This window comes from Indicator indicator, chromosome 30 (genome assembly GCF_027791375.1).
Source record: "Indicator indicator isolate 239-I01 chromosome 30, UM_Iind_1.1, whole genome shotgun sequence".
In the NCBI taxonomy this organism is placed as follows: Eukaryota; Metazoa; Chordata; class Aves; order Piciformes; family Indicatoridae; genus Indicator; species Indicator indicator.
In genome coordinates, this window is record NC_072039.1 from 3,295,908 (window position 1) to 3,321,533 (window position 25,626).

Sequence of the window (25,626 nt, forward strand, 5' to 3'; positions counted from 1 at the left end):
AAGCAATTCATTCAAATCAATTACTAATTAACTCAGTCAAAAAAAAAAAAAAAAAGGACAAACTTTCTCAAAATCAATTTATCCACAAAACCCTGACATTTCTCCTATGAAAAAACCCCAAGTTTAATGGAATGGAGATAAAACTCACCAATTTTCTCATTCAGGTGTTTTCTGAAGGATTTAAAATGTATAAAGTAGTTCCAATTATGGCAGATGTTTGTTGTCACATTAGGACACTGCATAAATCACATCAGTTCTTCCATTTTCTTTTGTTATATGCTCACACTACAACATTGAATAAAGTCCATCATAAAACCCCAGACTATTTGCAGCTAAAAGGGGAGCTGTCTATAACTGGAGGAGCTGTGTTGTATTTCTGGGTGTAAGTTAACTGCTGGTACTACACACTCAGGCCATCTGAGCTTTCTTGAAGAACTTGAAGGAACGAAGTTGCAAAAAAGACCCAAATTTTGTGTTGCACTTGGGAGCAAAGCGCAGTTTTTCAGCACATCTAATTTGACTCCTCCAGTATTTTTCCACTGAATGGGTGAAGGTATCAGTGTGTCAAAGCATTACTCACCCGATGAGGGACACCATCTGCTCCACTATATGTTTGCTGAATGTTATAATAACGAAGAGTTTCTGTAGGAAGGAAAACCTCAGTTAGAGAAGCATTTGATCAGAAGGGAAGCAGAGACAATGGGCTGTGACAATTTATGTTCCTTTCCAACCAAACAGCTTCTCTCCAGCACTCACACACAGTTCTCCCTTCTCTTTTCTTTCAAGATCTTTATTTTTCCATACTCTTTAATACGAGGCAGGAGAGCAAAAAGCTGTTTATTATTCTCCTTCCTCACAGATTTCATTTCTTGCAGTGTTTGTGGAACCTCTGGCGCTAACTGTTTGCATCCTCCCCAAACTGAACTTCCCAGAAGCTCAAGGTCACTTTACTCCATCAACAAAGTTTTAATGGAAAAACAGTCATCACTGTGCAGAGAAATTCACATCCCCTTACACAAACACACCAACTTAAAGATCACTGAGGTGAAAAAGAATAGAGCTTCTAATTCCCTAGTTCATGTGCTTTAGACAGAAAAGCAGAAAGAACAAAGGAAGAGCCATCAGGTACCTGCCTGCTCAGATAGATTCCCTGTCCCTAATCCAGCAGACTATTTGGAACAGAGTGATTTCACTAACAAACTTCTCTAACATATGGCTTGTTTTGCAGAAAATCCAAATGTCCATAATTTTACCACTCTCTTCCAACCCAAGTTTGGATTTTGTTAAAGCAGCCTCGGCTGATTCCACTTCTGTCACATGATGTGACAGCTCATTCCCTTGCAAAGGGTGAGCAGGGCTGTGTGGAGCTGTGTGTACACACAGAAGCAGTTCCCACAGTCTCCTCTAAGCAATTCAAACATGATTTAACGAGAACTGCATTCACTAGTCTGGAAAGAAGGGATGTGACTAGCAAATGGGTTTGTGGTCTGGAGGAAGAGGCCAGTTAAAAGCAGCTCCAGGATGGTCACTGCACCAGAGCCACTCGCTTCCTGTCTAGAGAAAGATTTCATTAAGAGCCTTTTCCATGACTCTTACATTTCCTAAATTCCAAATTACAGCAAGATCACTACAAAACATTGAGGTTATTGCATAAGAGTATGCTTGAAACCAAGCATCTCCAAAAAGAGAGTTCCAATAGCTAAACATACTACAAACCAAGATGATTTACCAACTGTACAGGACACTGGGAAATATTTTCTCACTTACATTTGATCTGAGCATGGAGCACTATAAATTACATAGCAAACATCCTGCTAGCTACACGAGATAAAACAATTAAAAAAAAGGAATAGTACACAAATACTATTTCACTTTTCTGTGCTGCCAGAAGAAATTCCAACAGTACACAGATTTAAAAGCAGAAAGATTCAGACAGTATAAAAAGAACTGCGGAGAAAAAGTTGTTCTGTCACAATAAATGAAAGAAATTTGAGATGTCTGTTTATTTTCTGATTTAGGACTAGGCAAAGTAAAATAACCATTTACAAAAAGACAGGAGAAGAAGAAAAACATTGAAGATTGACCTCTGTTCATGGCAAAAAGATTTTTAAGCAGCTCCATGAGGGTACTAGAGGAGTAATTTCATACTGCTAATAGCTTCTGCTATTTTAGTGAGAAAAGATGTCCAAGCAAGAGAGCTACAAGCACTGCATCAGTCCTAACAGATGCTTAAAAGCTCCAAACCCCAGCTGAAAACACTGGTTCTGATCATTACAAAGAGTGAGGTAGTTCAGGACATAGCACTGACTACAGCCCCCAGTAAAGGGTGGCCAGGGAATCAATCCAACATCTGTCTTTGGACAAAATGGTGATGCATGTTAAAAGTGATACTGGAGATTCTGACTGTCACATTCAGAACATCCAGGAAGGCTCTGAGCTGGGGCTGGACTAGATGATCTTCAGAGGTCCCTTCCACCTCAGTGCATTTTTGATTCTGTGAGGTGGCAAGAAAACCTGGACACGCTCTGAGGTCAAACCCTTTCAAAAGAGCACAGACCAAGAACACCACAAATCGACAACCATGCTCAAAAGCTAGGGACAATATGCCTAAAGCCATCCCCTCAGGCTGCTTTCTGCAGGGCCTAAAGCCATGGGGGTTTCCTCTGCACACTCAACTGAGACAAAAGGGAACATGTAAAAGTGTGGCTTAACCAGCTAGGGCAGGCTGCAGTGCTCTGTGAAACCAGCATTTATACCAAAAAGGCAAGTTCATTATGAGCACCAAGTCCTTTCAGTCTGGTAAAAACCCTAGGTAAATAACTTGGCTAACCACCAATTTCCTGAGTGGTGTAGGCAGCAAGCTCATTAGTTTGTAGCTATAAATTACTCAGTTGCCTACTTTTGAGAGCATAAGAAGCCCAGCAGATCCTTTATTGTAAATCCTTTTCACCAAATTAATTTCCATTACTTCAGGTCAGGAAGGGAGACTCCAGAATTCATTATGAAGTAACAGTCAAAAGGGAAAAAAAAAACCCAAACAACAAAGTCTTCACTCCATAGCCCCAAGGGAGGTGTAGTACTTGCCTGGATGTGCATTTTGATGACTGCTTTCCCAATCAAAGTTGCACCAAAGAAGGTCCAGAAGGGAACCAGAAAGTGTCCACATGTTATCCCAGCCAGGTCAAAGAGAGGGTTTGGAATCTATGAAGTGCAAGAGAAAGAGGTTCATGAATTGCAGTACTGATTGAGATGGAACAGGAACACAACAGACTTTGAAACTCTGAAAAATGAACCTTTTCCCCTTATTCAACTCCATCCAAAACTCTCATGCTTTAGTGCTTACAAAAATGTTAACGTTGCACCACATAACTTAAGTCTCTGGGATTCAGCTAGACAATGTCCCAGACAATTCCATTCTCATGGTCCCTTCCTTACCCCTGGATTTTAAATAATAAAAAAAAGGCTAACAAAAAAATTTCCATGTGAAATGCACAGAAACCACAGCAAAGCCTCCTTGAGTGATTTATCAAATTTTCTCACTGACAAGCACATCACTCTTGGAAGGCAGTGCTCAAAACCATCCCCAGTGATTTCCATCTCCAAGTACATTAAAACCTGGCATTTACAGCCAGATGTATCCAGTTTAAAAGCACTGATTAGATTTTATTAAGCATATGCAAGTCATTTAAAATTAAAAGTGGTTTGAATTTTTTGGCTTTTTTTGGGGGGTTTATTTTCTTCTTTTTTGGTTGTTGTTATTGTTCAGCTGTTGGCTTGGCATTTGGTATTGTGATACTATCTGCAAAATATTTTGGAAGTTAAACCAAGAAAGCATCCAAATTGCAACCTTTCACACTTCACAAGGGCAGGAGTCTGAGTGCACACATGGGCTATGTGTCAGGCACAGGAGCAGCCTATCACAGGGCTCATCCCCTGCGGTGTTTGTGCTGGTTTGTTACACAAACAAATAAATAAATAAAGGGGAGACTTCAAGAACGTAAAAGCCACTAAACTTTGCAACTGACTTGAAGGGAAAGCTACAATCTGTGAGAAAACTTAGGAGGGTTATACTTAGCTGTTACAGACTAGCAATTCAAATTTATGAGCACCCACAGCACCACCTGCGTAGGAAGAAATCTGAAACGGTCTCTAGTCGTGCCCCCCAACGGTCTCTCGACATGCTGTGCTTCAGCTGCAATGATTCTTTCCCCCTGACAGCTGTCTTAGGCATAGGAGGCTGGTGAATTATTTACTCATATCATAGCCAGATCATTCTGCTCTTCTGAGCCAGGTCTGCTCCAGATCTCAAGTGTGTTCCTTGTTCGTTGGTCTGAGATTTTCTTCACTGAATTCTTTTGGTTGGAAGAGACCTTTAAGATCACTGAGTCCAACCTTCAGCGTACAACTACCATGGCCGTGAAACCATGTCCCCAAGTGCCATGTCCACATGTTTCTTGACTCCACCAACAACCTGGGCAGCCTGTTCCAATGCCTGCCCACTCTTTCAGTAAAAAAATTGGTCCTAATCTCCAACTTAAACCTCCCCTGGCATAATTTCAGGGCATTTCCTCTCTTTCTGTCATCTGATACAAGGGAGAAGAGACCAACCCCCACCTCACTCCAACCTCCCTTCAGGTGGTTGTAGAAAGCTGTAGGTTCACAGTACATTTTAATCACTATCAGCATAGAAGGATCAGGGTGCTTTAGGTAGGGATAACTGTGGATCTCCTCCCTACATTACACATAGCACAGTGAAGAGTTACTCAAGAGACCCACACCAGGGTATATCAGCAGGCAGTGAGGTTTGCTCTTTGCTTTTGTACAAACACACACAAGCAGTACTGAGAGCTGCCACAGCAGCCCACAAAGACAGGAGGGCAAATTCTCACAAGTCACAGCAAGGCTCTTCCAGGGCTAGTTCTTGCTTTGCTCCTTCCCCAGAGCTGCCTTTACAAAGGAAATAAGCTCCAGACAACAATATAGAGCTTTCCTACTGCCACTAAACAACATTACAGTCAGTTGACTTCAGCGGATAAACTGGTAAAGGGTTACATTTGATTCAGTAGTGGCTTTATGTAGCATTTAGAAGCCACTGCTTGACAACTGACCTGCAGCTAGGACAGTCATTACCACTGCACAAACAAGATCTCTAATAATAAAGAATACACCCAGCTAAGATACAGCTTAAAATCCAAAAGTAAGAGCACAATTAAGGGGAGCCAGTAAACACCTTCTAGCATATGGAGAAGCAGCAACAAGGAAGAGAAGCCCTAAATCAAAGCTCTGAAAGCTTGTGGGGGAACACACAAATGCTAGGGCACACCTGGGGGGCTGCCCTCCTCACCTACAAATGGAGCAAAAATGTGTAGTTTTGAATCCCTGTGCTTTGCCAATGCCTCTGCCAGGTTGAATCCCACTCCTTTGACTGCTGCTCTGCAGTTATTCTGTAAATATGTCTATAAATTATCAAGTGCACTGTGGTGGATTCATAGCTCCTCATCCCTGCCCCAACCCAGAGCTGCCTATATAAGCAGAAGGAAGCTGGAGCTCAGAGCTGAGCAGAACAGTGCAGCTAGTAGGTAAGAAGTTAAGCAAATGTTTTAGTATTACTAAGCAGGAACTATGCAGAGCTTACACACCATCTCTTGTGTTTACCAACTCCTTCCCCATGCTCACCATTTATCCACACTTCACCTTGCCCAGCCACTCCACTAACTCATCCCTGCCACCTCCAAGCTGTTGTTCTGGTGACACAAGGCAGACAGGGCAGCCTGTACAGGGATGTCTCACAAGATGGTGACTAGAGGGTAATGAGTCAGAAGAGGCAGTGAGAGAGCAGCCCAAGAGCTTAATGGATGGAAAGATTTAAAGAACAGCTTGAAACCTACGTCTGCAATCTAAACATTAAGACAGTTCAAAAGATCAGTAAACAGAAGCTGTATGCCAGCAACTACAATCAGATGAATCCTTTCCAGCTAACACAGGTTACTTACACTTTAGTAAATGGTTAAAATAGCAAAAATTCAGGAAACTAAAGACAGTGTGGGACTCATTCCTCATGGCTGAGTAGCTGGCTAATGTCTGTGACTATTCCAGAAGAATGGGATCATAGGGGATCTACACTTCCCCCCCTTCACTGTAATCACATTTCTGTGGATGATGTCCTACATTTTGTGTGTGGGATGGAAGAATAAGGTAGCCCAATCCTACTAGTTTTCATCAAGCTTCCAGAGAGAGCTTTTAACTTTAGATGATTCAACGTTTTTCTACTCCAAAAGAACAGTATTATCCTACTAACCCACTAAAATATAGTGGTTTAAGCAGCATATGAGCATCAGTAGGGATCCTTGCTTAGAGGGGAAAAAGAAAGTAGTTTGTAGCTCATCTAGGTATGACTTTGGCATTTGCTCCCTTGTTCTGCTTGCTCTGATTCCTAATGACCCCAAGATGCCTCCTGAGCTGACTTAGGAAAAGTCCTATGGATGGCTATCGAGTCAGGATTTATACAGAGGGGCAAGCTTCCTTCAACCTGTGTGCATCTTTGGATTTGGAGATGTCAAGCACTAAGGGGATTCTAATATGGCTCCAGCAGAATCTATGGCTCATGCTAATAATCTGGGCTGGGAAGGTCCTAACATGGTAACTGTCAGTTGGCACCCAATCTGATCTGCCAGCTACCCACTAACAGAGCAGGGTGAAAAGACATGGTCTCAACATCAAATGCAGGGAGCTTCCCTGGTCTGAAACAAACTTCTTGCATTTTAAGAACATCTCAGTCTCTTGTAAGTCTTGGCTGTGAAAAATCTTCTGCCCCTTTAGTGAACTGACCTGGTTTTATCAGGTGTCACCATACCATGCTGAACTACAGAACTGTTAAACTCTGCTTTAATGCAGAATTCATTATGTTTGGTACCACTCTTGGAGTGGAGTTTCTCCAGGCTATGCACCACAAACATTCCATTTCCCTAAGCACTGCAGAGAGCACAGAAACAGCAAACAAGGCACGAGGAGCCACTTGGGCTCAAATGAAACCAAGTCACAGTTCACAGCATTAATTTCACTGCACTGTATTCAATCTGCAATTGGTGATGATCAAACCCCTCTGTTACTGAAATGAACTTACCGAAGCACAGGCCAAAATGCCAAAGAACCCAACCTTCTGTACCAAGTTCTGCACAGCCAGTTTGGCCCGGGTGGCAAAATCCTGCAAAGAAAAAAACCAAAGTATTAATGAGGCAACCCCAAATTGAGCATCTCTCAAAATGTCTGTCAATTCAACACTCTCCAAGCTTTGGGATGTCCTAGCTAGTAAGTGGGAGAACTTTTAAAACAAAAAGGCCAGTTTGAAAGTGGCCTTAGAGGGAAGAGAGAGAAATTCCCAGCGCTCAGTGTGAAAATCTGCCATGTAATCAGTTCTGGTTTTCAAAGCTCTGCAAGTGGCACTAAGTTCACACCACCATGGAAACAGGTTTTCTAGTATTTATTTCCCCAGATCTCTGAAATGTCAGTGCAGCTTATACCTTGTTCCTTAAACAAGCAAAGGGAATTAATTCCTTCAACACCATTTCCAGTGTTAAACAGGTACTTTCTCAGAACACAGAGACAGGATATGATAATCCCTTTATAGCCTCAGATCTTTTCATTTCAACCCAGGATCTCAGCAAGAATAGTTAATTCCAAGTAGTCTCTACAACAGGCTTGTAAAGTTCATTAAATCCACAGGGTCAAGTCTGAAATACTGAAAAGGTGGCAGACCAGGTAACATTTGAGCTGTTCTGTACCGAGCCATGCTAAGAACATGCTGCCTACATTTATTTTGTGATCACAGCGTTCACAAACATACTTATGACAAACTTCTGAGACCCAAACTTCACCAAATACACATTAAACATTTTAAAATGCAATGGCAAAGATCCTCACAAGCAGTTTAATTGAATGTGAGAAGTGAATTTACACAAGAATAAAATTGTTTTGAAGCAAAACTGTCCCCCCCCCCAAAAAAAAAAGTTAAAATTGGGGATAGTGTTATCAGTTCAGGCTTGGCAACAAGCAGCTACAGAAGGCTGAGTATCTTTGGTTACAGCAAACTTTAAAAGTAATTATTAATTCATTTATAACAACCTAGACATAAGTAATAAATAGCTGATTTTTTTCAAGGCAAGGCAGTAATCACTGATTTACACTCTGCAGAAAACTAGTAGATAAAATCCACATGGAAATAGCTTCAATCAATAATTAATGAGAGTCTGAATTCCACAGCTGGCTGCTGAAACACAGAATTTGGAACATTATTAATTCTTGATTAAAACAACCACAAGCTAATCCAGGCACATTCTATCTGTGCAAGTTTAACTTGGTTACAATTCTGTTGGACCCTTCTTCACTATGCACCAGAGCAAAAGTGAATTACAAGCTCTTGACAATGTTCTTTAACATTAAATTCTGAACTAGAGAAATGACAAAACTTTCAATGCCAGATTAAGCAACAGTAATTTTTTATGAAGATAAATAAATTATAAATTACATTTATAAAGGTAAGTAAAATCCAATTTACATTTACAAATAAATTATCTTTTACGCCCTGCTTTTCAATTATAACTTCTCCTCATTACAGTGCTTTAAAAATAGTCAAACTTGCTCTCAAAAATGAAAATCTTATTAAAATCAGAACAATTCTATTTATTTTTCTTCATGTTTGAAGAAATAACCCAAATCCTTCAACTTAAAGAAAAATGCCAAGTAAATGGGAATTCCTACAACTTAGTGGGACATTTTTAACTAGAAGAGAATAGAAAAAAACCCTTTAGAATATTCTGTAAGGGGTGAAATTGCTGACTTTCAGCAGGAGTCACACTTTGGGATTGTGAATGTCTTATTGCAGAAGGGGAGAGATGAAATATTCACTTTTTGTTGTAAACTTGATGCTGAGATTTTCCTGTTTAACTTCTCTGACACATACAGTGTGCAGGAGTGATTGAAATCTACTCTCAGCAAGGCTGTTACCAAATACTCGAACTTGTGTTAGCAACAACAGGTCTAGAACACGTCTGTGTGACAAGTAACTTTTGGTTTTCCTTCATGTTTTTCTGTTAAAAGAGTCTATTTTGACACATATTGTTATTTATAACAAAAAGGTTAATTTACCAGTGAACTGAGCCCCAAAAACTTGCAACGTCGAGGGGAGCTCCTTCTCAAACTAAAATTCCCTCATCACTATCTCCAAGTTAGTCACCAAAGCCAAACCCCAAGCTAATAGATGATCACTAATGGGGTCAGCACTTCATACACCTTCAGTCCCACTGAGGATTAAGGAGATGAACTGAAAAGGATGTGAGACTTCTGCAGAGTGGCAATAAAATGCAGCACGGGAAGGAGACAGCAGCTATTCCAATTCCTTAGCCACATGGTGAAGTCGAACTATGCCTTCAGAGTTTCTCTACCAATTAATTTTAAATGTGCTAAAGCCCAACAACAACAGACTGAGTCCTTTAAAAAGGTGAACTGAAAAACCAGTGGAATTTCATCAGATGTCTCCCCTTGCACTCCACACCAAAGCTGAATGTGACCATGAGATTTTCAGTTCCTATTCCCTTCACCGTTTCACAATGCTCGTGGGGTTACAACAATATTTTCACTTTTATAAGCCCATAAAGACTTTTTTTTTTTTTTTTTTACAGCTCCATAAATCTCATTGTAAAGTATCTTTCACATAAAATGCTACAATTCATACAGGTCCAGGATGTGTTTCGGTGGAGGCACTTTCTGTTCTAATTTTAACATATTTACTCATTCTCTTCATTTTCACAAGCTGGAATTGGGGGGAAAAAAGCTTCTCTAGCAACTGACCTATAAATGAATGTTTGTAGCAGAGCTGGTTTAATAAAATACATTATTCTAATTCCATATAAATTGACTGCATTAACTTGGGGTAAGCACAATGCACCATTTTTCATCAAACTGCTTTAAAATAAACAGCTTCCCTCACCCACGTTGCTAGACTGCTGCAGGATTCAAGGCTGCCTTTAAATAATTTTTGTTCCTGCAGTTAAAACTGGACAATTTTTGTAATAAAATTCATAAAGAAAGTGTTTTTTTAAAAAGTGTAACAAGTTAATCTCTCTCAAAACAGTCCCAAACCAACATTTGGATAATTTTCCCTACCTTATTAATTCATATTTTTTATTATTTGTTTTCTAATTTTCCCTACCTTATTAATCCATAACTTTTATTATTATTTTTAAATTATTACTTAGATAGTTTCTTTTTTTTTTTTTTTTTTTTTTACATTCTATTACAAAGTACTCCATGGAAAACACAGCTCTATCTTAAACACTTCAGTCAAGAACTTCTAATTTGTTTTCCTTTTTCAAATGTCCTAAATAAGCCAAAAGAGATAAATTAAGGATTTTTCCCCCCTATTTTTCTATCTAATGCAATCACAGCTACAAATAATTTGCATTGTAATATACACATCAGGGTTGCAGCACCCAATGCATTTCCAGTCTCAACATCTACTTTAGCAAAAACAAGTTCAGAAATGCTGCTGTTTGCTTCCTTCAATTTCCTTTGTCAAACCTTTGCAACATCTGCAATAATAAAAAACCCCCAACCCTTAAAAGTTTCATTTCTCAGAGAACACAATCACCAGTTTCACAACTTTTACCTATTTCACAATATAATTTTTCTTGTTATAAAGCCTGCAGAGGGAACAATCTTTTCTCTTCATTTATTTTTCAGCATTTGAAATAAAAAGCAAAACAACTTTCAGAAGTTACAGCTTTATAAAATAAAATTCAATTAAAAACAAACACAAACAAACAAACAAACAAAACCATAGAAGTTCAGCTACTTACAGGCAAAACATTTTCCCCCAAAATTAAAGTATCTAGACTGGACTCGATTCTCAGCTAATATGATTCATCCCCAAGAACATTTCAGGGTACTTTAGCTCACTATGTTCCTTTCAAAGATGATTTGTCTTTTTTGGTTTGGAAATAGATTTCCTGTGACTGCCACAATCCAGGCAAAGGAAGGTTAAATGATTAAACATTACTTCATTGGGTTAATCATCAGATCTTAAGAACTGGAATGGAAATAGGAGGCACAAAAAGGTCAGTGCTGAAATACTGATTCACAAGGCTCAGCTGGCAGCTTGAGGAAGTTTGCTTCCTATCTGCCTTCAGGAAAATGGGCACATTTTAGTGATACTTTTCGGTACTATAATGTTGCAAAAGCAAGAAAAAAAAACCTCCCAAGCCTCCAAACCTAAAGGGATGGTAAAGAGAAATTACAGGGTTTGCTGCTAAGTAAGATTTACCACAATGGTCCTCCTCTAAATCTGCATTAGAGTACATCTTTGAGTGTAACTGAACATGGACCATTTATCCCTATACAAAAGCCCTCTTTGAAGGAGTGGATGGATGATCTTATCTTAGCTGCTAGGCTTCATCCCATCCCTGTTTTACTTTGTTTCCATTCATAATTTCATAGAGCCATAGAACGGAACTGGATGATCTTTAAGGTCCTTTCCAACCCTCTGCCATGGGTTGGGACACTTCCCACCAGCCCAGGTTGCTCAAGGCTTCATCCCACCTGGCCTTGAACACTTCCAGGGAGGGAGCATCCACAACCTCCTTGGGCAATTTGTTCCAGTGCCTCACCACCCTCATTGTAAAGAATTTCTTTCTAACATCCAGTCTAAATCTCCCCTCTATTTAACCACTGTTTCTTCTTTCTCCCTTCATTGTAAAGTAAGCTGCACAAATTCATCTGTGCTTGACTGAAAACATCTCACTAGATTTAGTTAACAACCTCAAGAAATATTTTAAAAGTAAAATAAAATTCCATTTTTACTCTTTTCCCTCTGTACAACTGATTAATTAGCAGAAAACAGAATGGTCACAATTTCAGTGTGAAGCCTCTTCTTTCTCCATCTCTAAAAACAAAGATTGTTGATGGATCCAAAGCAAGAAACCGGTTGGTGGTTACCAAAGAGCTCTCAATTACCAGCACTGGACTGAATCCCACAGTCCTGCCAGAAACAACCCCTAAGATTTCAACTGTAGAGATTTTTCTTGACAGACTGCACAGATGAGCCTGCAACAATTCTGTGATATAACAGTTTAGTTTCTAACACAAAGTTGCAATCAGTTCCCAGCAGCATCAAGAAAGCTTTGACTTCCTATGACAAACTGACTCTCCCTTGCAAGCAGCAGTGAGGAGAGTTGTCAGTCTCTGAATGATATGATCCAGAATCCGAATGATTTGAGGCCCTGAAAAGTTTTTCTTCCACCACAACCTTTTTTTTTTCCCTGCTGTAACTACAGCAAGTACTTTACAAATACATTGGTAATATTGCCAATTGGCAGTGATGCCAGTATTAATGCAACTGCTCGAGCAGGTTATTCATTATCTGGTAGATGATAGCCTTAAAAAATTCCAAATCAGATTCTGGGAGGCTTGGGAGGTGTTATGCAGGATTTATTGCTCTAATAAAGGAGAGTATCATGAGTGAAAAATTAAAAAAAAACATAAAGGGAAAAAGGAGATTTGAAGTGAACAAGTCTACAAACAAGGAAGACACTAAAGCTGATGAAGAGGTAACTTGGATGTAATGGAAAAGTGGCCAAGACTTGAAGATATGAATAATCCTTCAAGATTTGAGCAGAATAATCCTTCAAGATTTGAATAAAATAATCCTTCAAGATTTGAATAAAATAATCCTTCAAGATTTGAATAAAATAATCCTTCAAGATTTGACTAGAATTTATAATATTCTTATAATATTTCCTTACTAGAAACAAATTTTAATTAGCCAAATAATAATCTGGGGACTTTTTTTCTTTCCCAAAGACTGAAGACAATGCATGAAGCTACCATCTCAGATTATTAAAATGATAAATTCCTTAACATTTAAAAAGCTGCCTACAAAGACAGTGCTCCTTTTTATGTAAAAATCTGAGTTATGTTAAAAATGAGCTGCACAATATTTTGTTTCTTCTGGCTTTCTATTACAACACAATGGAATCAAACACAACTTATGGGAGAATGACCATTTGTGGTTAGGCAAATGAATCGTAGAATTTCAGGGGACTGGGAAGAATTAACTCATTGAAATAACATATTAACTGCAGAGGAGCAGTTCTAGAAAGTCAGACAGCTACCTACAGGCTGAGAGGTTACAACATACATCATGCCAAGGAAGCAGGAGATCAGCAACGACGTTTAACGATCGACGTGGTAACCTGGAGTTAAGCTGAGGAGAACCGAGATCAAGGTACAGTTGACAGTCATTGCCTGTCACTGCAAATACTTCATTACTCAGTGACCAAAGAAACCATTTCATACCTCTCCTGCAAGACATCAAAGATAACAGCTCTCATGAGTAAGGTTCCAATAAGTTGCAAGCAGGAATAATGTGGAAGTGGTTCGTGGTGGTGTAGATCTCGTACTCCATCAGCTGCAATGACTCTCGACATCTAAACACATATGGTAAGGGCTGTGGTCCAGGACCTCTCAAAAAACACTCTCTTTCTCAAAAATAGTATGGGGGTGAACTCTAAAGGGGCATTTCTATCTTGATGCCTGGAGAAAAAAGGGTGTGAGAGATGAGGTTTAAACTTCTCACTCAAAACTCTGGGGAAGAAAGGCTCTGCCTTGGAAACTGGGCTGCCGAAAGACAAAGTTAAAAAGGGTTTTCAAGTTTTACTGCTAGCAGCTAAGGGAAGGTGGCAGGTCTAAGCAAGCACTTAGGTTGTCAAAATAAAGGTATTTACAGATAAGAGACACAGGACAGACATTCCAGATTAAGAGGACTGGCTTAAATTCTAAGCTTGAAAATGAAAAAAAAATCACTTCACAAGAAGCCTGCATTTTGTGAGACATTATATTCTGGAAAAGCAACAGAATAAAAACACATCCATGTTGAAAATTAGAACAGGACACTATGAATATGAAGACTGAACAGCAATGAGACAGGGCCCTTGGCTTCACAGGTTTTACCAAAGAGGAAAGAGGAGAGAGCAGTGCCTACAAAGCCTCGCTGCACAGACCATGTCAGACCTCCGAGGACTTAGAGCTACTAAGATTTCAAACCATTATTCAGAATGTCTGTAGGCAAGGATGAGCACATTGTAGGCACTGCATACCAATCCCAAGTCAACAAGAAATCAAACATACAGGTGAATTCTTCTCCTAGACTTTCCCAGGACAAGAACACTGAGCACAGATCATGAGGGAAATGCACAGATCTGTTTCCACATCTGTTTGTGTCAGAGTTCTTGAGGCTGGTTGCATGCTAAGGGGTGATGCTGCAATCCACAAAGATAATCAGAAAGATCATCATCTTTGGGACTTGCTAAACTCAGACATATGAGTAACTACAGTTAGTTCTTGTGCCAGAAAAATGGAAGTTTTTCTATAGAAAAGCTCTTGTCCTCATAATCAGATTTTAAAACCACTGTTAGAAAAGACAGATGCAAGAAACCATAGATAGAGGATTAAACAGACTATTAGCATCAGGAACTTCTGGATATTAATTTCATTAACCAGCTGTACCATGGTAAGAACATTTTATTTCCCCTTCTTTTCCCCCAAGGTCTAGGGGAGAGAGAGAAAAAAGCAAATGCTTCTTCATAATCAACTTCACTCATGAGTTTTAGTTTCAAGATTTTAGACTGCTACAGTCCCAAGCCATTTGCTCAAGTTTGGAAGGGATCTACCCGAATGAACAGACATTACAGAGCTGGACTTAGGAGGTACTTAACACCAGAATTTTCCACCACTAGAACTGAAGCTCTCAGACATCTACATAAAAAGTCCTTTTGCTTCACACTGTAAGAATAAAGAAATTTTGTAAAGAATAAGACACAATTAAAGGAAACAGTCCGAAGGAAGAGGAAGGAGCATGTCCTTTCAGCCTTATCAGATATGTCCTGTAGAGCAGTAGCTCTTTTAAGTACATCCCCTGCCACCCCTACTCCTCCATTCAGGTCTGTGCAGCAGCATGAAGCAATATGTCCCCCTTGACACTCTGAAGTTTTATAATGGCGCACAAAAGCATGAAATAAAATTATTTCTGTCTTTGCTTGCTAAAGAGCTGCTCTCTCTTCACATCTTATAGAAGATCTGGTAGAGAGCAGATCCTGCAATCTGTTTGATGGAAGAGAGTTGTCAGTTTGCATGCCAGGGAAGCAGCAAGGCCCTTAGGACAGTCCAGTGTTGGAAGAGATTAGCCAGAGGGTTCGTGCAGTCTCCAGTCTTGGAGGGTTTCTAGACCAGATCTGACAATGCCCTGAGGGACCTGAGCTATCTCATAGGCGACACCGCCCTGAGCAAAACGTTGGACTGGAAACTGCCTCAGGTCCCTTTCAAGATGAATTTTTCTGTGATCCCATAACGAGATACTAGCAGCCACCTACAGAGAGAAGAATGAAGTAAAAGAATATCCTAGCACTCCGTTTCCCACACACCAGCCATTGACCTCTGCAGCCTTTGCTTCTACAGTTGAAAGCATATGCTGGCACGGCCTCCACCAACGTGCTGGCTGCCTAAAATACCACTGCAGCTGCACAGCCACTGCTCATTTATCTCAAAGCTACAATTGCAATTAGTTACTGTGGCCACAGGTCTGCTGAGCCAGTTAGTGTGTGTGTGGCAAGCAACTCCAGGATGTTGTCTATTATTTTTTCATCCATTACGAATCATCGAATCCTATTTTAGGGCAGTTTAAGATCCAGGTGCTGTAAGGAAGGGCTCACGACTGCTGGGATAAGGCAAGTTATTGCTTTGCTTCAGCCACCATCATCAAAGAAGCAACGAAAAAACCTGATAACCAAATAGACAGACCTTTTCAATCTAGAAATCAGAGCCAAATGCACTGGCACTGGAAAAGCCCAACAACATTAAATTAATAAAGTCACTAAGTTCACCACAGAGAACTTGGAAATAAGCTCAGGAAGAAAACCCATGCACAGAAGAAAAAACCCAAATCACTTGTGGAATAAAAGTGCATAAGTCCTTACACAGACCCAGCTGAGCCAGCAGATGTGCAATGCTAAGCATACCTCTCTCTTGTTCTCCCTGGGAAGTAGCAGAGGTTCCCAGACAGCTCAGAAGTGGTCTGCATACCAGACTCTTGTACAACACAGATATTTGAACAGTGTCTGGAGCAGGGAAAAAAAAAAAAAAAGGTAGCCATTTTCCTGCTTCTGATACCATCATTCATTTCTATCAGTTATTGAAGGCTCTCCTTGAGAAAATATTTTGGAAGCAGCTTATCTGACCGAAACGTTTTGATCATTTACTGGTCTTTCTCAGAACTGAAATATCAAACATTTAAGACCAAGCTGTTCACTTAGAAACTTGTGTTGAGTGTCCCTGATGCACAGAGAGCAGAGCATGCAAATCCTATGGCAGAGTTCAGCTAACTGCTTTGCCTCAACTAAAGTGAAGTTGGTGATGTTCTTTCTGAAAAGGTTCATTTCTGTTTGTAAAGGGAGAGATTTGTGACTAAAAAAGTTTCTCTGAGCTAATACCCTAATATTGAGTAAAAATATTGCAGAGTGATTCAGACTTCTTCAGTGGCTCTGATTTATGTACTTGCACACTGAACATTAAAACGACATGGGGCTGCATAAGCAAGTTTTAGGGAACAGACTTTAAGACAAAGAGCCTTCCAAAGAAGAATGTGAAAAAGTCATCTCCAGATCACCATTAGCAAACAGCAATGTAACCCTCACTGCTGTTTTTTCCTTATCTGTAAGCAGGTGTGCAAATGAATAGAACAATGCAGGCACAAGGCTGCCCTATTCCCCTGCCAGTGTCCAGAGAAATCCAGCAAGGAGGTGGCTTACACGTGTGTTACTCATAGCTCCTATTGTCTCCCCTCTGTCTTTATTAACTCTTTGCTACCTCTTTGCTCAGGAAGCCCTCTAGAACAAGTTCACTTAGTTAAAGCTTTCATTGGCTCATTTTAAAGCTTCTCAAGTCAGTGATTTTGGAGAACAATTTAAAACTAAGCTGTGCCTTACCATAATCACTGCTTACTGTATTGTCTGTGGAAAAAGAATATCCCAAACCACCACACTTTACTCCTAGTTCCCTATCAGTTGCCACCTCACCCTCATGCTATAGTACTCATACGAAGATTTTGAAGCAAAGCTTCAAAGTTTGATAAGTTTTGAATTTCCATTTAGTTATGGGGCAAGACAGAAGAGGCAAGATCCCTCCCCTGCATACACTAACAAATGCAGGCATCAAACTTCAGCGTGAGAAGACAAGCCTCCTGGTGGCCACCCATCAGGCAGCCCAGACCAAACCCCAGCAATCTCTTTCTTGTGCAGCACAATTAATAAAGAGAGGAAGCTGATGAGGAAAGGAGTAACTGGAAGACGGAGCAAGAGGAATTCTGAGCAGCATTTGATGTTGGGTTTAAACAAGTTATTCTGGGAAAGCCAAAAGGGAAAAAAAAAGAAGTCAAGGTTTTCCAGTTATTGTATGTGACTCTACCACTTCCATTTTTATGATAACTGCTTTGTAAAACCCTGCCTGTGGTCTGCTTTGACTTCTTTTTTTGGTTGGGTTTTTTTTTGTATTTTTCCTTGTACTGAATGCCCTTAAAACCCTTTGATTAAACAAGCCAGCAGGAACTTATCCTTTTCAAGCAGGAACTTATCAGACACAAGCTCTGTTAGCTTAATCAGAGGAGAGATCAATTTTTAATTTGGCCATCTTATTTTACACTGCTAATTAAGTAACATTTTTGGCTTATTAGTTGAACCTAATCATTCCATTTGAATTAAATCACAGTGTCATGTCAGAACACAGCACTGGGCTCTCCAAGGAACCCTGGCTGGGTGTGGTAAGCGTACTTTGTTCTGCTTCTGTGAAGAGAAACCCCACATGAAGATGTGGAAAAGCAATCCAGCTGAAGGCAGCAGACCTTTCAGAAAGGCTGGAAAGATGGGTTTAACATGTGGCTAACTGTCACTATCACAAAAGTTCATCAGTTTAACTCCTTGCAGACAAGAAGCTGACTCTGGGAGCAGGAAGCTGTTTGGTGGAACTCCTGACGCAATGCAACCGAAGCAGTCGCAGCTTAGTTTAATACAAACCCTCTTGAGTCCACGTTGACAAATTCTTTAACAAGCCCTGTGGTTACAGGGAAGCTGGTTTCAGTCTGAGTCACTCCTGTTCAAACAGTTTACTGGAAATGGAGGGGAGGGGGAATTTTCAGAGAAGTCATGTGATGGCCAGACAAACCACAACCAGTAAAGGTTCAGTGGAGTCAAAAACAGGTCCCAGCAACAACTGACATTCAGTGTGCAGATGGCACTCAATCATTTACAAACCAGTCCTGCTGCATCTCTATGGATTTAACCCTTCTGCAAGTTTGTATTCTTCCAGGGGCAGGACACAAGTTTAGAAAGTAAACAAACAGCAGTGGCTGATAGTAACATAGGCAACTAGAAAATATTTTTACATGGAAATTTGGCTGCAGCAACCCTACACAGAAGCACAAGCCTGATGTGTAAATCATTAGTTCTTAAAAATATGCCACTTAATGAAGCCAAACACTTAGAGTCATTAAGGATTAGATATACAGCAGAGATATTAGTACTTTTTCTCCTCTTAGTAAGGAGTACCATGATACAGCAAGGGCCCACGCAGTACACATCATCACCAAGTACCTTGAGGAAAGCTGGCATCAAAAGCTTCACTGTCACCAGAAACCTCTGTCAGCTTTGAGTTTCAGCATGGCAGAGAAAGAATGAGAATACTGAGCAACCAGCAGCTATGGAGCTGGTAGAAGAGTCCCTGCACACGTGTGTGCAGACACGAAACTCTACAAATCTATGCTTGCACTGTGTTATTACCAATGTGCTGCCCCAGCAGTAAGTAGTAGATTCACTGTCCCTAATTGAGAGGTTGGTTTGAAGGGCTACACTGAGAGATACTCCCTGTGGCTAAAAAGGGAGCTCTGATAAAAAACTTCTTTGCTCTGGAATTCAACTGGAAGAGAGTTAACAGGAACCGAGATACTGTTTCAAACACTCCTAATTCTTAAATCCTGCTTTAAATATTAACAAATCAGATGGAGCTGCTCTGTTCCTATAGCATGCTGAGCTCTGTATTGTGTGGAGCTCTGAGAAAAGAGCCCTGCTTGTAAACCACACTCCTACTCCAGGGCAAAGCCACTCAATGTTAACAAGGGCAGCCACCAGGCAAGAGCAGCTCTGAGGTTCCCTTTATGTAACTGGGACCAAGTCCCTGGTGCACACGCAGGGAGAACACACAGAAAGGAGAAGTTGAGTGCTGCTTGAACACGAGGGGCTTTTTCTGAAGCATGCTAATGGAAAGTACAAGGCAGACTTACACATAGTCTGCTGGCTAATGAGTTTTCTCCAAACCTAGCTCAAGGAGACAGAAAATCCATCAGTAGACTCTTTAAAGCAAATACCACTTCACTCGGTGTAACTTTGGGGCACTAAACCTTTACGCTGTTTAGTCCTTTTAGGTTGCTTTTTTTATTGTTGTTCTTTAAAGTGCCAAGCCAGCAAGCACATCCCCCCTGAACTGATCCTTCAGGCTGGATATTATATTCATGGTCTATTCTCACCATAGAAGATCCTCATCTGTTTCTCCAAATGACCATTGTTTGTGAGAAATAGCAGCAAGAAGCCTTCTAAACAACACACACGCAGGCAAAAACGTCAAGCCATTTGGCTTTGCCTTGTAGGCACAGAGCAGCTCAGCAGAAGTAGAGGGGGGGGAAGCTATTCTTCAAACTCTTAACACACCCTTTTTCATGCCTCTCAAAAAGGCAGGATGAAGAGAGACCTTTCTGCTGAAAGAGGGCTCCTGTCATTTGACGTCAAAGGTTTGTAGTGGTCTCTGTGGCATGAGACACTTGTTGCATCCCCTCTGTTTTCCTAAGTAGCAAGCCCCAGCTTGGGAGGGAGTGGGAGAAGCTGATGTAGGTGATAGAAATTGTAATTGAGCAACTTAAAAATAGACATCATGACTGCTCATGAATAGCAGCTACAGAAGAAGCAGAGATAAGCCCCTGCTGAAGATGGGGATTTACTCAGGGTCATAGGAAAAGGCAGGCCTGTCTCCCACAGCCATTGAGCGAAAACACCACCGAAGCCAAAAGCCAAAAGGAAATCGTGTTAGCAAATGGAAAAAAAGGAACTGTCAGTTTTATGAGAGCAATACAATTTAATCAGATTGTCAAAGCCTCATGTTAAAAGAGTTTTATAGAAACCAAACCACAAGTGGAGTTTCAAAAGAATTTTTTTCCTTTCTTTTTTTTTCTTTCTTTGTTTTGTTTTTTTTTGGGGGGTTTTTTTCTCCTTTTCCTGGCCATCCATCCACAAAACAACATAACTTCAACCTAAACTCAACTGCCAAAAAAAAAAAAAAAATCAAATCAACAGCCCTGCTAAGTAACACCATCATTTTGCTTAATTAATTACACAATGCCATTTGATTACTAGGGGCAGTCCATACAGTGCTGCCTGTATTTTGGCCTGCCCTGACAAAACGCTCTCTAGCAACAATTTTCTTCCCAAGAATCTTACTGTGCGTTCTGGAAACTAACTCTGTCTGCTCCCACAACTGTACATGCATATAATTTGCTGGGAGAGTAAACACAGATAACATTTCAGCTCTCCAGTCATGTATTCAAACTGCATGTACTTGGGTTTCTTTTTTTTTTTTTTTTTTTAACCACTATTTGACTATTATACAATTAAGGATTAGTTTGCAGAGCAAAGACTGATGATAGAGTAAAGAAACTAGGTTGGTTGGTTGCCTTTTTTTTTCCCCCCTTCCTCGCTGCATCTTTAAAGAAATAGAAGAATTTACTATTTATAACAGCAGAAAAAAAACCCTTTGGAACTTTCTAGTAGAGGGAGGCTCTCAGAAAACACAGGGTTTACTGTTAGAATTACTAGATTGCACTCAGTATTTCCAGACAAACCACTTTCTTTCATGGAAAAGCTTCATCCATTTTTTCAAAGAGGAGGGAAAAAAAAAAAAGTCAAAGTATATATTTATATCAAGAAAACACCCTGGCAGCACAGTCTGAAGACAGCAGTGCATGGTAAGTAGCATCTGCTTGGTTTTTAATAGCAGTCCTATGACCCACTTCAACTTAGTGGCAGACAAAACAGGATAAGAAGGAAAAATACCAAAAAGAAATTCAGTGGTGACGAGTTTGAAGAGAAAAATGTTTAATTTCTTCCAAGACCATCAATAAATTTGTGAACAGGATGCCAACTCCTGACCTGAATGAAAAATTATCTACGATAATATCTGACACACAGTTGCAAACTATGCTGTAACACAAGCAGCATTTAATCTGTCAAGAGAATACAAGATAAGAGCAACAAAAAGGGATTCAGAGCAGTTTGGTTGCATTTTCACATCAGGAAAAATATGTTTCCTCAGGCTGATGAATGGGTCATGCACTAGCCCCTGAGGGTGTTAGTGGCAAGGCAGGCAAATGTCATCTGAAGGGGATGAGCTGACTTGAAAATCCAGGGAGGCTTTAAATGCAGCTATAACAATGATGATGGAGGAGCAGCACCTCTTGTCACTGGTTTGTTAGCCTACTTACTCCCTGCCTTTATTCTGCTGTTCTTAGAAGTCTAAATAAATGCAGTATTCAACTTTGGCTGCACAACTCCATGTACTTCAACAAACTGCATTCTTGTCCTCCCATCACCAGAGGTATCTCTCCCCAGCAGAGGATCTTCTTCCACCCCTGGGAAGTCCCTTGTGAACTCACACCAACTGATTTTTGGCCCATTCCCATTTCACTGCAATGGTTATTTACTCCATCTAGTTATTCTATGTTTTATTAATTCTGTTGTTTTGCACTGTTCTTACTTGTGCAGTCTCTGCATGTTCCAGCATCTCCTCAAATTCCTGGTATTCCTCATCATCAGGTTCAGCACCAGAGAGACGAGCCGCCCTCGCCATAAAGTATGGAGGCAGCTCTCCAATGGCTGTGCCAGCACCCTGGGAAAAGAATAATTCTGATTTATTTTTGTGTTTATTCTTCAATAGGAAACACGTGCTATGCAGAGTCCCCTGGCCATTTCAAATGATTAGAACTGATGAGACCAGCTGCTTTGAGAAGTTTGCTCCTAGCCAGCAGGTCAAATCTCTCCTGATTTCAAACGTAAGGCTGCTCCTTCAAACCCCCACTTTCTCCCTTTCCCTGGTTTAGCAAACTGCAGCTCCTCTCAGCACAGACTATCATGCTGCAAGTCAGTGGCTCCCAAGCTGTGATCTGCAAGGTCAAAACGATGTGACCTGTGCATCCCTGGGGCCCTGCCGAGCGGCACACTGCCCAGCTCTGGCAGAGCTCCGCAGCCGGTGGCCAGCTGCCCTGCTGTGGTGGGGAGGCTGGAGCTTGTTGCTGGGCTGCAGCCGGAGAGCTGGCCAGGCTGGGGGCCCTGCTAACCCACACGATCCCTGACTCAGCACACTGCTGCCATCTCATCCCACCACATGATGCCAGACACATTTGCCAGCATGTGACAGCCCGTGCTCCTGAGCAGCCTTCAGAATAATCTGGGAACTCCTCCCCGGTGCCGTCATGTAGTTTACTTGTTCAGTCATGAGACTCTGGACAAGTGTTTGTTAGAAAACAGGCTCAAGTGTTACTCCAGCTATGAGCAAGGAAAATGAGGTTAAGCAAAGCTTGATCTTGAGTTTTCTCTCTCCTTTGGGTGGAATAAAGAAAGCCAAGAGAAGCCAAGATGAAAGCATGGTTGCTTTCTCACCACAGGAAAATTATATTTGTTTTCTCAGGACATCAAATGACTCATTTCAATCTTGTGGGTAAATGCAACTTCAGCTTAACCAAGGGGAAAAAAGAGACGAGACAGCTAAGATTGAACATATGGATAAACAGAGGCTAATGAAACAGGAACTTGGACTGAAGTCAGAATGGTTTAAATACAGGACAGGTAACAGCACAATAGTTGGGCACCACACTGGAAAAGTGCTAAGGCTCAGTGATATGCAGATGGCTTTTCTCTCCTAGGGTCAGCACTGAGCAACAAATGCTCTTCTATTCCTTTGAAGCAGTGTGAAAGCTTTCCAATTTCCTTTGTTCCTCCTCTATATGCAGCTGCAAGCAAGGGAGAATTCCAGCTGCTGTGGATATTCCAAATCAACAGGTTGTGGTTTTAAATACCGCTGCTCTCTGCTGTGACCCAAACTGCTAAATATCTGGGTTGGAGCATAGTGAGTGCTCAGCCTCATATGTTTATGCCTTTGTTTTCCACAGAAGAAAAATTTCAAGGAGTGCAACAAGCTGAACTTCATTAATCTGCCTGTTTCTGGCAGAAGGGGAGATAAGCCTGAAAACAGTAGCAACAACGTTTCAGAAAAATTAACTTGAGGTTATGTTCTCAGGGTGATGCAAGAAAAAAAGTCACATTGCCTCTCCTAGCTCTGCCAATTTGCTTTGGCTTCATTTTGTTAAGGGAGGAAGAGGTTTGGATGCATGTACTGGACATGAACTTTCTTTAAATTGGGTAAGTCACATGCTCATTATTACAAAACATTTCAGAAGTGCAACAACAACAACCACAAAAAAAATAATCATATGATTTCATGTCTGCTGGAGATAGGTTCCTTAAGTGCATTAAAAAAAAAGCAGCACAGCAATTAAGGGATCCAAAGCAGTAACTATTTAACTGTTTTGGGGGAATATTAACCACCCATTTTCACCATTTCAATGCCAGTTTTACATGGAAATTCCTTGGACTAACAACAAATTGGAAAGGCAAATGCTAATCAAAATTCTTCCAGACAAATACATTCAAGAAAAGGAAAATGGGAAAATTGCTCCACTAGAAAGAGTCTTTTAAACAGATTTCATCCTGGTCAGGATACAGGCCTGCCTGTTCTGCTAATCCTGAGCAATTAAACATTTTTATTCTTTCCCCTTATTTCTTGTAAAAAAAAACAAAAACCCAAGCCCAAAAAAACCCAACAACAACAACAACAAAAAAAGCTGGAAAGCATTAAAAATGTAGGACACTATTGAATTCCTGGTCCCTGTGGGACAGAAGGCTGTGAAAACTGGCATACACCTAGCAAATTGTTTCTGAGAGTCCTTCTGGAGGCCAGGACTGGTGGAGCCAACTTTTATAGTGATTGGTTAATGAAGAAGAAACAAAAAACAAATGCATAATTTTAATTTCATTTAATAATTCCTTAGATACAGTGATGTTGAATGCTCCTAACACTCACTATCAGCACAAATGGCTATCACTGACATCCAGGGTACCAGCAATGATTTTAATCTCTGGAAAAACCTGTACCTGGTTTAAGTTGGCTTTTGTGATCTGAATCAAATCCCTTGTACAGTTAAATCCCCACATTCAAACCTCACAGGATCCTTAGTCTGGGGAGCTTTAGAGTCAGAGGGCTGCAAAAACCCCACTGGGACTGACCTGCTTTCAACATTTCACATGAAAACTTACATTGCACCACCCTCCTGTCTCCCTCCAAATCATCAAGATGATGTCACTTTGGAGCCTTTCAACATAATTTGACTTTACAAGACTAAAGGAAACAGGCTAATGGTGGTGTTACACCTATTCCACACAGGGCTCCATGTGCTGCATTAGAAGCACATCTGTGTATATCCAATATTTCCTCTTTTTGCATTCATCCACTGTTCATCACAACTTCAGATTTTAAACCTAATTAGAAGTTGCTACTTCCATAAAAAAAAAAAAAAAAAAAAAAAAAGTTTGTGAGTTCATTTGCTCATACCCAGATAAGGAATTAAATTTAATATTCCTGATTTCAAAAGTAGAAAATAAAACAAAATCTTTTTATTTTTAATTTTCTAACTAAGATTTTGATTTGCAAAAATCAGCTTATTCACTTTCTAGAAGTCAGTAACTTTCCTGTTAAGTGGACATTTGGTTTACCAGTGACAGAATCAAAAATAAGTTTCTTCAACAGCTTCCATAGAAGTGAACTGGAATTAGGACAAAAGAAACACACTGGAAGAAGCAGCAGCAATTGCCAACTTGATTTGGCTTACAGGAAATTAGCAAGCAATGTTTATGTACTCATGAAACATTCCAAGAAAGCATAACATTACACCAGACACCAATGGTAGAGAGAGGATGCTCCCAAGGGAAAATCTAGTGGAGACAGAGTTCAGTGAAAAGGTATCTGACAGAAAACATGAAGGCAAAAAGAAAGGAGCAGTGTACAAGAGGGAGATACAAACGTTCTAGCTCAGTCCTGTTCCCTTCTCCTTTCCCTTGCCTGAACCACAAAATGAATCTCAAATGAGAGACTGAAGGTACCAATTGTTCTCCCTCACAGCTTCTCAGAGGGATCCAAGCTTTCAATGCTTGCAGCTCTATTAACTCATTTCTAAACCATTTCATTCTCATCTTAGCTCAGTCGTTTTACATGCTGAAGATTAAGCAATGGATGTTTACTCTGAGCTCCATTTCTATTTTGCAACCCTAGAAACCTAATTGTAAATGCCATTTTTATTACTCTAGTCTGCATTAAACAAACATAAGCACGGGGGGGAAGGAAGAAAATAAAAAGAAATCGTAAATTTATGGCCTT

General features: G+C 40.4%; 1 protein-coding gene across 1 annotated transcript in view; it reads right to left on the minus strand.

The window, feature by feature from the left end:
- VMP1 (vacuole membrane protein 1) overlaps positions 1-25,626 on the minus strand; it is a 65,702-nt gene that overhangs the window by 13,605 nt on the left and 26,471 nt on the right. Inside the window, exons 7-10 of the mRNA XM_054394146.1 lie at positions 21,895-22,026; positions 7,124-7,204; positions 3,085-3,201; positions 581-642 (exon numbers count right to left, since the gene is read on the minus strand). Coding sequence (XP_054250121.1) covers positions 581-642; positions 3,085-3,201; positions 7,124-7,204; positions 21,895-22,026 — 392 coding nt within the window. The remainder of the gene's footprint in view (positions 1-580; positions 643-3,084; positions 3,202-7,123; positions 7,205-21,894; positions 22,027-25,626) is intronic.